Below are 14008 nucleotides of genomic sequence, written 5' to 3' on the forward strand. Positions count from 1 at the left end.
AAAGTTGAAGAAATGGAAAAATTATAAAAATTGATAAAACGAAAAATTATAAATTGGGAATGTTAAAAATCGAGGAAATGAAAAATTAAAAAACTGGGAAGACGAAAAATCGTAAGATCAAAACACAGGAAAATTAAAAAATTGAAAAATCGAAAAACTAAATTGGAAAAACTGAAACATTGGAAAATCGAAAAATTATGATCTCTAATAATCGAAAAATTGTAGACATTAAAATTCGATAAAATTGAAAAATCGAATAATTTAAAAATTAGAAACTCAAATATCAAAAGAGAAATATCGAAAAACGAAAAAAACAATAAGAATTAAACAATTAAAATCGAAACGTTAAAATATCTAAAAAATAAGAATTAAAAAATCAAAAACATTAAAATCAAAGTTGAAAAATTGAAAAATCTAAAAATTTAAACAACACAAAAAATTAAAATATCTAAAAATTGAAAAATCCAAAAATTTGAATTCAAGAAGGTAAAAATCAAAAATAGTTCAAAAATCGGAAAATAGATAAATTGCAAAATGAAACACCGAAGAATCAAAAATTGCGAGAAGAAAAATTGCAAAATTGAAAACAACGAAAAATTAATATAACTAAAAATTGAAAAATCGAAAAATAGTTCAAAAATTGGGAAAAAATGAACAATTGAAAAATCGAAAAATTAAAAAACTTAAAAATTAAAAACTGAGTGACGAGAAAATAAGAATCCGAAAAACTGAAGAATCGAAAAGCGAAAAATTGAAAAATTAAATAACCAAAAAATTGAAAAATCGAAACAACCAGAAACTGAGTAACAAAAAATGAAAAACCTACAAATTGTAACACTGAAACATCGAAAAACTGAAAAATTAAAAAATCTAATACATATTATTTGAAAAATCAAAAATTGTAAAATCGTAAATAGAAGAAACGCAAATTTGAAAAATTAAAAATTAAAATTCAAGAAACAAAAAAACCGCAATGTTGGTGAAACTGAAACATCGGAAAAACGAAAAATTATAATATTTAAAAATCTAAAAATTAAAGACACGAAAAATTGAGAAATTCAAAAATTGAAAAATCTGGTAATTAAAAATTACAAACTCAACCAACCAAAAGTGAAATATCGAAAAACGAAAAACCAATAAATAAATATTAATATTAATAGTAGAAAAGTTTAATAAGTGAAATTCGAGAAAGTGAACATCCAAAAATTGAAAAATTGAAAAACCGAAAAATTAAAAATCGTAAAATTGGAAACAACGAAAAATTAAAACTACTAAAAAATGAAAAACTGAAAAATAGTTCAAAATCGGAAAAAATCGAAAAAATGAAAAACTGAAAAATCAAGAAATTGCAACAATTAAACATCGAAAAGTTTAAAAATTCGAGAGACTGAAAACGGAAAAATTTAAACCGAATACACAAAAAATAAAAGATCCAAAAAATTTGAAAACAAAATGTAAAATAGGGAAAATGAGAAATGGAAAAAATTCGAATCAAAGACTTGAAAAATTGGAAGAACTGCAGTTGAGAAACCGAGGAACGAAATATTGAAAAATCGAAACTGATAACTCGTAAAATCGAAAAACCATATGATTAATAAAAATTTAATGACCCAAAATTTAAAACAACCATCGATTATACGATCACAGGAGCATGAAAATACTCCATTAACCGCCATGTAAACACAAAATTTAATCTATGACATCACGATTTTTAACCATTTCAGACAAATAATAAAAGATTTTGTTTGTGTTAAAACTGAATGCCGAATCATTAATATTTTTAAAAATATCCCACACATGAACGCAAAATTCGATAATTTTAGTTCTGTCCTTCCACCACCAATTTCGTTAACCACCCCTATTACGACCACTGAACAAATCGTCCCTCTGCAAACACCCCTATCGATTACCACGTCATCCCCCACAATGACTCTGATCGATTGTATGCAACATAAGAAAAGTGAATGCGTCGCTCCCACCCCCCGCCGCCCCAATCACCCCATATTCCTCCCCGAGTCCGATTCAAGACCACCACGAATCATCGCAACCTTACTTCGTTCTCGACCGAAACCCAGCCACCAAATCTAATCCGCTTAGTACACACGCAGGAACGACACCCTTGGTAGTTTATTTAAACATTATCGTAGATCCAAAAGCTATTACATATCAAAGCGTATCACACAGTGGAAGCTTGTTTATTTAGAGGGTTTTTGTTGAATGTTTACTCGTCGTGTACACATGTACATGTTTGCATGCGAAAATATTGTTCGTGTTTCGAGGGAAATTGTGCGCTGGGATGGAAGGAAATTTTTAATGTGGGCGAATTTGAATATGTTAATTGTGTTGGAATTTGTTTGGTAAGATTGTATAAATAGTTACGGGAGCAGGGATGATTTATCGGAGCTGGCATTCGAGTTTTTCTGTTTTTAATAAAGATAAAATACGATTATTATTTTGGGGTGTGTGGGCTGAACAGTTGATTGTCGTTATTCATAATGACGAAAGAAGTGGAAAAAATGGGTTTTATTTTAAGATTGTATGGTTAGTTGGGACACGTAAAGGCGGTGATGAGTTAGATTTACTGGCTTAATATTTTTCGATATTTTAACTGTTCAGCGTGTTTACTATTATAAAAAAAATGTTCGAAGGTTAAGTTGAAAGAACTTCCTTAGCCTCTGAAGTATAGTCGAACAATTAGCAAATTTAATACTGAGTTTTTTTTTGATGATGACCTCTATGAGCATATGCATAATATATATGCAATTTTTTCAATTTTTCGCTTTTTCAGTTTTCAGATCTTACAATTTTTGGTTTTTTATTTTGTCAGTTTTTTTATTCTTTACTTTTTCAATTTTAAAATTTTTCCTTTCTTTAGTTTTACAATTTTGCTATTTTTAATTTCAGATACATATATTTTTTGATTTTTCAAACTTTCAATCCTTCAATTTCTCATAACAAAGTGATAATTCAGAGTAAATAAAAGTTAACTGAATTAACTATTCGATTCTAATTTCGAAATTTTTCCTTTGCACAATTTTTGTGCTTAATTCTTGTCTATTTTAATTTTCATTTTTTTCAGTTGTCTTATTTTTCAAATTTTAATTTTTGATTTTTCAATTTTTCGTTTTTTCAATTGAAGATTCTTTTTTAGTTTTTCATTTTTTCGATGATTTAAATTTTCAATTTTTCGATTTTCGATTCTTCAGTTTTTCAATTTTTTCAGTTTTAATTTTCTGGGTTTGGTATTTTTCGATGTTTTAATTTTTAGACACTTTAATTTTTCGTTGTTCTTGCGGTTTTTAATTTCTTGTTTATTGATTTTCAAGTTTTTCTTAATTTTCGACTTCAATTTTTCGATTATTTAATTTTTCAATTTTTCGATTTTCGGTTCTTCAATTGTTCAGTTTTTTCAGATTTTACTTTCTGAGTTTAATATTTTTCGATTTTTTAATTTTTATATACTTTAATTTTTTGTTGTTTTTGAGATTTTTCATCTCTTAATTTTTAATTTTTGAGTTTTTTCAGTTTTTCTGTTTTCCATTTTTTGAATTCTTAAACTGTTTCATTTTTACAATTTTTCCATTTTTCAATTTTTAGTTTTAATTTTGCAATTTTTGGCATCCCAATTTTTAACCTTCAAGAAACGAAAAACTGAAAAATCGAAAAATTATAAATAATCAATGAAAGTGAAAAATCGGAAAACTAAAATTTTTAAAAATATGCAAAATTTTGCAGTTGGGAAAATCGTTAAAAAACAGGAAAACACGGAATAAATAAAATATTCAAAGTTGAAAATTTACAAAATTGTAAACTCAAAAAATTGCAAACGAAAAATTCAATCAATGAATAATTGAAGAAACGAAAAATTGGAATATCAAAACACTTAAAGAAAAAATTAAAAATTGTGAAACCAAAAAGTGAAGAAACGAAAAATGTGAAAGTCCAAAAATTAGAAATTCCAAAAACTGTTTAGTCGAAAAAGTGTAAGCCTAGAACTTGCACGAAAAATTAAAACTGAGACGCGAAAAATCACAAAATTGAAAACAAAAAATTAAAATTTCTAAAAATTGAAAAATCGAAAAATTTGAATTGGAGAAAGCAAATAAAAAAAAATCAAAAATCGAAAAATTGAAAAATTGAAAAACCGAAAAATTAAAAATTGGGAGACGAAAAATCGCAAAATTGAAAACAACGAAAAATAGTTCAAAAATCGGAAAAAAATGAAAATTGAAACATCGAAAAATTGCAACAATGAAACATCGAAAAGTCTAAGAATTCGATAAATTGAAAAATATAAGAATTTTAATTCGGGAAAGTAAAATTCGTAAAGTAAATAATTAAAAAATCGGAAAAATGATAAACTGAAAAATTGTTACAATCGAAGGATTTAAGACATGAAATTAGAGAAATTGACCATTGAAAAATTGAAAAACCGAAAAATAGTTCAAAATCGGAAAAAATCGAAAAAATGAAAAACTCAAAAATCGAAAATTTGCAACAAAGAAACATTGAAAGCTGAATTCAAGAAATTGAAAATAGAAAAACGAAAAATTGTAAGATAGACAAATTGACAAATCAAAAAATTTCACAATTGTAAAACAAAATACATACCGGGAAAACGAAAAATAATATCTAAATTTCCAAAAATTGTACATCAAAAAGTTGAAGTCGTGAAAAATTAAAAAAAATTCTGAATTGAAGAATTGAATAATTTAATATTGAAATTTGACAAATTCCTATTCGAAAAACTGTTGAAAAATCGAATAATCAAAAATAGAGACATCGAAAAATCTAAAAAATGAAAAGATAAAAAAATATGTTGACAGCAATAATCGAAAAATTGATAAAATCCAAACTGAAAAATTTATAAAAAATTGATGAAACGAAAAATTAAAAAACTGTAAAGATGAAAAATCGTAAGATCAAAACACCAAAAAATCAAAAAATTGATAAATCGAAAAACTAAATTGGAAAAACTGAAACATTGGAGAAACGATAAATTATAATCTCTGAAAATCTAAAAATTGTAGACACTAAAGTTCGACACAATTGAAAAAACGAATAATTAAAAATTAGAAACTCAAATATCAGAAGAGAAATATCGAAAAAAGCAAAAAACAATAAGAATTAAGTAATTAAAAATCGAAAAGTTATGATATCTAAAAAATAAGAATTCAAAAAAATCAAAATCAAAATTGAAAAATCGAAAAATAATTAAAATATCTGAAAAATAAGAATCAGAAAGTCGGAAATTTTCAAAAAAAAAAAAACTCAAAACATGAGCAATATAAAATCGAAAAACTTTTTTATCTCTTAATTTTGAATTTTTTCAGTTTTTCTATCTTCCATTTTTTGAATTTTTAAACTTTTCGATGTTTCATTTTTTCGAATTTTTACGATTTTGAACTATTTTTCGATTTTTCAATTTTTAGTTTTAATTTTGCGATTTTTGGCATCCCAATTTTTAACCTTCAAGAAACGAAAAACTGAAAAATAGAAAAATTAGAAATTTTCAATTTCTTTCAAGTGAAAAATCGGAAAACGAAAATTTGTAAAATATGGAAAATTGTGCAGTTGGGAAAATCGTTAAAAAACAGAAAAACACGGAAACTTAAAATATTTAAAGTTGAAAATTCACATAATTGTAAACTCAAAAAATTGCAAACGAAAAATTCGAATATCAAAATACTTAAAGAAAAGAAAAACTGAAAAATTAAAAAGCAAAAAAAAAATTAAGAAACGAAATTTGAAAAATCGGAAAATTAAAAATTGTGCAATGAAAAAGTGAAGAAACGAAAAATTTGAAAGTCCAAAAATTAGAAATTCCAAAAACTGTTAAGTTGAAAAATTGAAAATACGAAAACAAAATACAAAATACAAAATTCTAAAACAAAAAAAGTGCAATTCGAAAAATTGTAGAAACGAATATGTAGTTGAAAAACTAAAAATCCAAAATGTGAAAAATTAGAAGTTTGCTCGAGAAATCGAAGAATTAACAAAACGAAAAATTGAAGAAATGAAAAATTGAAGAAACAAAAAATAGAAATATCAAAAATTAAGCGAAGTCAAAGAACAAAATCGAAGAACTGATAAGACGAAAAATTAAACAACCAAGAAATTGAAAAAATTAAAACCGGAAACCGAAAATTTGAAAATACGGAAAAATCGTTAAAAACAGAAAAACACGGAAACTTGAAATATTTAAAACTGACAATTCGCAAAATTGTAAAGTCAAAAAATTGCAAACGAAAAATTCAATCAATAATAATAATTGAAGAAACGAAAAATTGAAAAATCAAGATAATTGAAGAAAAGAAAAACTGAAAAATGAAAAAGCAAAGACAAAAAAAAATTAAGAAACGAAAAATTGAAAAATTGGAAAATTAAAAATTGTGGAACGAAAAATTGATGAAACGGAAAATTGAAAAAGTGAAAATAGGCAAATTTTAAAACGAAAAGTTAAAATAGAAAAATTATAAAATGAAAAAATTTCCAAAAGAAAATGGAAGAAATGAAAAATCGAAGAAACGAATAATTTAATAGTGAAATAATTGAAGAAACGAAAAACTTAGAAATAATAAAAATATTGGGTTTATTTTCCAATGGTTTTCGATTTTCGTTTATCTAGTTTTTCAATTTTTTTATTTTTTAATTTCTAAGTTTAATATTTTTCGATTTTTTAATTTTTAGATACTTTAATTTTTCGATTTTTCACAATTTTTTCGATTTTTTACGATTTTGAACAATTTTTTGATTTTTCAATTTTTAAAAATCGGAAAACGAAAATTTGAAAATACGGAAAAATCGTTAAAAAATAGAAAAAACACGGAAACTTGAAATATTTAAAACTGAAAATTCGCAAAATTGTAAAGTCAAAAAATTGCAAACGAAAAATTCAATCAATAATAACAATTGAAGAAACGAAAAATTGAAAAATCAAGATAATTGAAGAAAAGAAAAACTGAAAAATGAAAAAGCAAAGACAAAAAAAACGAAAAATTGAAAAATTGGAAAATTAAAAATTGTGGAACGAAAAATTGATGAAACGAAAAATTTGAAAAAACCAAAAACTGTCAATCGAAAAATTGTAAGACGAAAACTTGCACAAAAAAACGAAAAATCGAAAAATTTTAAAATAAAAAAATTGCAATTCGAAAAATAGAAGATGTAATTGAAGAGACGAAAAATCCAAAAAGTGAAAAATTAGAAGTTTGCAAAAAATCGAAGAACTGACAAAACGAAAAATCGTATGATCGGAAAAGTCTACGAGAGAAAACATGAAAAATTGAAAAATCGTAACAACGAAAAATTGTAAAAACGAAAAATTGCAAAACGAAAAGTTGAAGAAATAAAAAATTAAAATATCAAAAAATTAAGGTAAATCGAAGAACAAAATCGAAGAACTAATAAAACGAAAAATTAAATAATCAATATATTGATAAAAAAAAGGTGTAATCCGAGAATTCTAAAATGGAGAAATTCCAAATCGAAAAATTGAAGAAAATAAAAAGTGAAGACACGAAAAATTGAAAACAGGAAACATTGTAAAATCAAAAAATTTTAAGATGACGAAATTACAAAACGAAAAATTGAAGAAAACTGAAAAAACTAAAACTTAGAAATTAAAAACTGAAAAATTCTTGGAAAAATTGAAAAAGTGAAATATTTATTGTAAAATCGGGAAATTACAAATCTAAAATTTGGAAAAACGAAAAATTGAAAAATTGTAAAATTGTAAAATTAAACGTCGAAGTAAAAAATCGAAGAATTGGCCGAACGAAAAAATTTATACGAGCGAAAAATTGCCAATCGAAAAACTGAAGAAATAAAAATTTAAAATGTGAAACATTGTAAAATGGAAAAATTGTAAAATCGGGAAATCACAAAAATAAAAATTGAGAAACTAAAACAGTGAAAAAATAAAAAATCGAAGAAATGAGAAACTTTAAAATCAAAAAATCGTAAGATCGAAAATTGCAAATCGACAAATGGAAAAATTGAACACACGAAAAGTAAAATATTTCAATATTAAAAAATCGAAAAGTTGTAAAATCGAAAAATCGAAAAAATATTCATCCGGAAATCTGAAGGAAGGTAAAATTAAAGAATAAAAAAACGAAAACTCGAAAAAAATTGAAGAAACTAAATTTGTAAAAACGAAAAATTGCAAAACGAAAAATTGAAGAAATAAAAAATTAAAATATCAAAAAATTAAGTTAAATCGAAGAACAAAATCGAAGAACTGATAAAACGAAAAATTAAATATTCAAGATATTGATAAAAAAAAGGTGTAATCCGAGAATTCTAAAATGGAGAAATTCCAAATCGAAAAATTGAAGAAAATAAAAAATGAAGACACGAAAAATTGAAAACAGGAAACATTGTAAAATCAAAAAATTCGAAGATGACGAAATTACAAAACGAAAAATTGAAGAAAACTGAAGAAACGAAAACTTAGAAATTAAAAACTGAAAAATTCTTGGAAAAATTGAAAAAGTGAAATATTTATTGTAAAATCGGGAAATTACAAATCTAAAATTTGAAAAAACGAAAAATTGAAAAATTGTAAAATTGTAAAATTAAACGTCGAAGTAAAAAATCGAAGAATTGGCCGAACGCAAAAATTTATACGAGCGAAAAATTGCGAATCGATAAACTGAAGAAATAAAAATTTAAAAAGTGAAACATTGTAAAATGGAAAAATTGTAAAATCGGGAAATCACAAAAATAAAAATTGAGAAACTAAAACAGTGAAAAAATAAAAAATCGAAGAAATGAGAAACTTTAAAATCAAAAAATCGTAAGATCGAAAATTGCAAATCGACAAATGGAAAAATTGAACACACGAAAAGTAAAATATTTCAATATTAAAAAATCGAAAAGTTGTAAAATCGAAAAACCGAAAAAATATTCATCCGGAAATCTGAAGGAAGGTAAAATTAAAGAATAAAAAAATGAAAACCCTAAAAAAATTGAAGAAACTAAATTTGCAAAAACGAAATGATCAAGAAATTACAAATCAAAAGAAAAACTAAAATTTTAAAAATTGAAAAGTTGAAAATGGGAACAACCGAAAAATTGCAAACCTAAAACCTGAAAAATCAAGAAATTGTATATGAAAAATTGAAGAAGAAATGAGAAATTGAAGAATAAAAAAGTGCAAAACCGAAAACTCGAAGAAATGAAAAATTTAAAAAACGAAACATTGTAAAAATCAGGAAATCACAAGCCGAAAAATTGATAAAACGAAAAATTGAAAAACTGAAAAATCAAAAAATTAAAAAAAGGGTATAATCGAAAAATTAAAAGTTCACGGACTGAAAAATCAAAGAATTGACAAAACGAAAAATAAAAAATCAAAAAAATTAAAAATTGAAATATTGTGCAATCAGAAAATTGTAAGAGCGAAAAATTGAACAAACGAGATAGTTTAAAAAAATCGTTATGTCATTTTCCTTACATAATAGATTATTTTCATACTCGTATAATTGCATAATCGATAGTTGCTTGAAATTCCCATGAATCATTCACCCCTTAAGAACCTATATACAACTAAAAATGCTTGTACATAAACGTTAAATACAGAGGAATAAATTTGTTTGTACTTTATTCACTCTGATTTATCTAAGCGACAAATTGGTCGCACGATTTTCCGCAAATAAAGAAAACTAATATTTTACTTCCTCCACCATAACCCGAAACTTTTGACACTCTCCCCCACCGGGCCCCCAACAACGTTAAAACGAGTATAAAAGTTAAATTAATTTTCAGCAAACAACCTTCTTGTTTTGATACCCCAACAAAACACTGTAATTTATATCTACATAAAATACCACCAAACTGCTACCCCAAACTACGACTTTTTCACTTCTCCCATCTCCGCACTTCTTCCAAAACAAAAAGAAAATTGTTCGAAACAAAAGCCACCCTCCTCACACGAGCCATTTTTCCTCCTCAAACCAGTATTTATTCACGTCACAGTGATAACACACTAACACCCTCCCGCCCCCACGGCCATTTATTCCAACACAACTTCCAGCAGAATTTATTCCATTTGAAGTTGTTTATTGTACTATAAAGTAAACACGGCCAGCACAGACGGGTTGGTCTGGACACAACGTAAACAATTTCCAAAGAAATCCGGAATTAACATACAAAGCGTCTGACCATCCCCGATTTAATTCATTCTTCTTGCTTTTCCACCCCGGGGCCGTCCGGCGAAATTTAATTTAGTGCCGTTCAAGTTTTTTTATAAATCAGAAGTAAGGGGTGATTTGGGGGGTGAGGAACAGATGCTCTTCTCGGGGGCGTTTGATGTCGGTGATATGATTTTTGCGCTGAGACGCTCGAATTCTTTGTGTGTTCGGTGTAATTACAAGCTTCAACGAAGTTAATTAATGTTCTTTGTTGCAGTGGATGGGATGGAATTGGAGACACTCTACCAGAGATATTGTATACGTCTTAAGCATGCTCTGTTCTTGTCGTGTTTATCGGTGGCGGCTGCCACCAGTGCCGGATTACTTATCACGACGTGTGTGATGGAGGTGGGTGGTTAAGTTTGTGATTATTTATGCAACCAACAATACACCACGCCATATAAAATTTAATAGTGTACTAAAATATATTTTAGTACACAAACATACATTAATTTTGTTTATTTATGTTGTGTGGTAGGAGCATTTTTTTTAAATGGACTTTTTAGTTTTCTGGTTGGTCGATCATTTTGCCATTTTCGGAATTTTCAATTTAAAATTTTTCAAGTTCTATTTTTGAATTTTTAAATTATTCTTTTTTCAATTTTTCGTTTCTTCAGTTCTTCGACTTTTCAGTTTTTCTATTTTTCGAAGAAAGAACAAATTTGTTCTTTTTGTTAAAAAACAACAATTAAAAATCGAGAAAATAAAAAATTATAACCTACTATGGAAAGTTAAAGATCTAAAATTAAAAACTGAGAAATCTAAGCGTTGAGAAATTGAAAATACATGCGTAAAATTGAAAAATTAAAAATGAAAACTTAAACAATTAAAAATTTGAAAAACTGGAAAATTTGAATATCGACAAATCGAAAAACTGCAGATCCGTAAAATTAAAAATTACGAGAATTTAAAAGTTAAAATCTAAAAAATTGTGTAATCATAAAATTGGAAAATAGAAAAACCAAAAAATTTTAAACGGAGAAACTGAAAAATCAATAAACTGAAATCAAAAACTGAAAAGTCGAAAAATTCTAAATTTCAAATATTGATGAATTTTACCATTGAAAAATCGTCAAAAAAAAAAAACAAAAAATTGGGAAATGCAAAACTGAAAAATCAAAAATTGACACAATAATAAAATTGAAAAATCTGAAAGTTGTAAATTTGAAATATCAAAAAATCTCATAATCGAAAAATCCTCGAACAATTTAAAAAGTCGTGAAGCTGAAAAATTTTAAATGATGAAACTGAGAAATCAAGAAATTGAAAAATCTAAAAACTCTAAATTTCAAATATTGAGATATCTGGCAATTGAAAAATCATCGAAAAATTTAAAAAATCAGAAGTGAAAAAACGAAAAATTCGAAAACTGTAAAACTGAAAAAATGATAAATTTGAAATACAGAAAAAACCTCACAATCGAAAAATCGTCAAAAAAATTGAAGAATCGTAAAATTGAAAAGTCGAAAACCAAAAAATTTTAAATGAAGAATCTGAAAAATCAAGAAATTGAAAAATAGGATGATCGAAAACTCGTGAAATGAAACATCAAAAATTGTAAAACGGAAAAATCGAAAACTTTAAAATCTAGAAATCGGATGATTGAGAAATCGAAAACCTACATTATTGTACACTTCTGAAGTCTAAAAATTGAAAAAGCGAGAAACTGAAACATTAAAAATTGGAAACTCGAAAAATTGAGGAAGCCAAAAACTGTAAAATCGAAATTTTGAAAAATGTTACAATTGAAAAATCGGAAAATAGAAAATTGAAAGCTGAAAAATTTAAAATCCAAAAATCGAGAAATTCAAAGATCTAAACATTCAGAAATCAAAAATTGATAAATCGAAAAACTGAAGTTTCGAAAAATTCTAAAATCGGCGTATTGAAAAATCTCACAACTAAAAAATTGAAAACTTAAGAAATCTAATAATTGAAAAATCAAAAAATAAAATATTAAAAACTGAAAAATCTGCAAGTTGAAAATCCGAAAAATTCCAAATATATAAAATTGAAAAATTGAAAATTCACGAACCTAAAATGTGAAATATGAAAAATCGTAAAATTAATTAGTTGAAAAGTTAAAAACTGAAAAATTGAAAACTTGATTTTAAAATTAAAACGATTGAGAAACCCTCAAATCACTAAAATTGTCAAATTCTCAAAATAGTCAATTCTTCAAAACACCAAAATTCTCAAATCTTCAAAATCCTGAAGACGTCAAAATCCTCAAATTCTCAAAACATCGCGATCTTTAAATTTTCAAGTCGTCAAAATCATCAAATCACGTTCTGTTAAACAATAAACACATCATTATTATTAAAAATCCTCAAAATTCTCAAATCACCAAAATCCTAAAATCTTCAAATCCCCAAAATCCTCAAAATCCTCAATTCAAAAAATCGTCTAATCCTCAAAATTCTAAAATCCTCAAGACACCATAACATTCTCAAATGTTCAGCAAAGTTCACAAATCCTCAATTACTCAAAACAGTCAAATCCTCAAATCACCAAAAATCCTCAAATGCTCAAAACACCAAAATCCACAAATCCTCTAAACATCAAATTCATCAAATCCTCAAATCTTCAAAGTCCTCAAAATACCAAAATCTTCAAATCCTCTAAACACCAAAATCTTCAAATCCCCAAAATACCGAAATCATCAAATCCTCAAAATATTCAAATTCTCAAATCCTCAAAACACCAAAATTTTTAAATTCTTAAATACCAAAATTGTTAAATCTTCAATTCCTTAAAATTTTCCACAACATTCTCAAATCTTCAAAACAGCAAAGTCCGCAAATTCCCAAATCCTCAAACTAGTCAAATCCTCAAAACACGAAAAACTTCAAAACCTCAAAATACCAAAATTCTCAAAGCCTCAAAACACCGAAATCCTTGAATACTCAGATAGTAAATACTTAAATAGTCAGACTACCAAAACATCAAAAATCCTCAAATTCTCAAAACACCTAAATCCTCAAATTCTAAAACCAACAAACATTTTCAAAACAGCAAAGTTCGCAAGTCCTCAAATTTTCAAAATAGTCAAATAGTCAAAACACCAAAAATCGTCAAATCCTCAAAGCACCAAAATTCACGAAGCCTCAAAAGACCAAATTCATCAAATCCTCAAATCTTCAAAGTCCTCAAAACACTAAAATCCTCAACTCCTCAAATCTTCAAAATAGTCAAATCCTCAAGACACCAAAAGTCCTCAAATCCTCTGAACACCAAATTCATCAAATCCGCAAATCCTCAAATTCTCAAAGTTCTCAAAACACCAAAACCTGCAAATCCTCAAATCCTCAAAATAGGCAAATCCTCAAGACACCAAAAATCCTCAAATCCTCAGAACACCAAAATTCTCAAATCCTCAAAACACCAAAATCATTAAATCCTCAGAATACCAAAATCTTCAAATTATTAAAATGCCAAATCTTTAAGTCTTCAATTTCTTAAAATTTTCCACAAAATTCTCAAATCTTCAAAACTGCAAAGTTCACAAATTCCCAAATCCTCAAAATAGTAAAATCCTCAAAACACCAAAATCTTCAAAACCTCAAAATGCCAAAACCCTCAAAGCTTCAAAACACCAAAATCCTTAAATACTCAGATAGTAAATACTTAAATAGTCAGATTCTCAAAACACCAAAAATCCTCAAATTCCCAAAACGCCTAAATCCTCAAATTCTTAAAACAGCAAAAATTTTCAAATCTTCAAAACACTAAAGTTCGCAAATCCTCAAATCCTCAAAATATTCAAATAGTTAAAATACCTAAAATCATCAAATCCTCAAAGCACCAAAATT

The 14008-nt window shown here is 26.2% G+C and overlaps 1 protein-coding gene across 2 annotated transcripts in view; it reads left to right on the forward strand.

Moving 5' to 3' along the window:
- Positions 1-14008, forward strand: part of LOC135131384 (adenylate cyclase type 2) — a 200326-nt gene that overhangs the window by 72296 nt on the left and 114022 nt on the right. For both annotated transcript variants that reach the window (XM_064059064.1, XM_064059065.1), the window contains exon 2: positions 10414-10544. In XM_064059064.1, the coding sequence (XP_063915134.1) occupies positions 10414-10544 (131 nt within the window). The remainder of the gene's footprint in view (positions 1-10413; positions 10545-14008) is intronic.

Source organism: Zophobas morio, unplaced genomic scaffold (assembly GCF_036711695.1).
Source record: "Zophobas morio isolate AGI-343-1 ecotype UQ-CSIRO unplaced genomic scaffold, CSIRO_AGI_Zmor_V1 ptg000020l, whole genome shotgun sequence".
NCBI lineage: Eukaryota > Metazoa > Arthropoda > Insecta > Coleoptera > Tenebrionidae > Zophobas > Zophobas morio.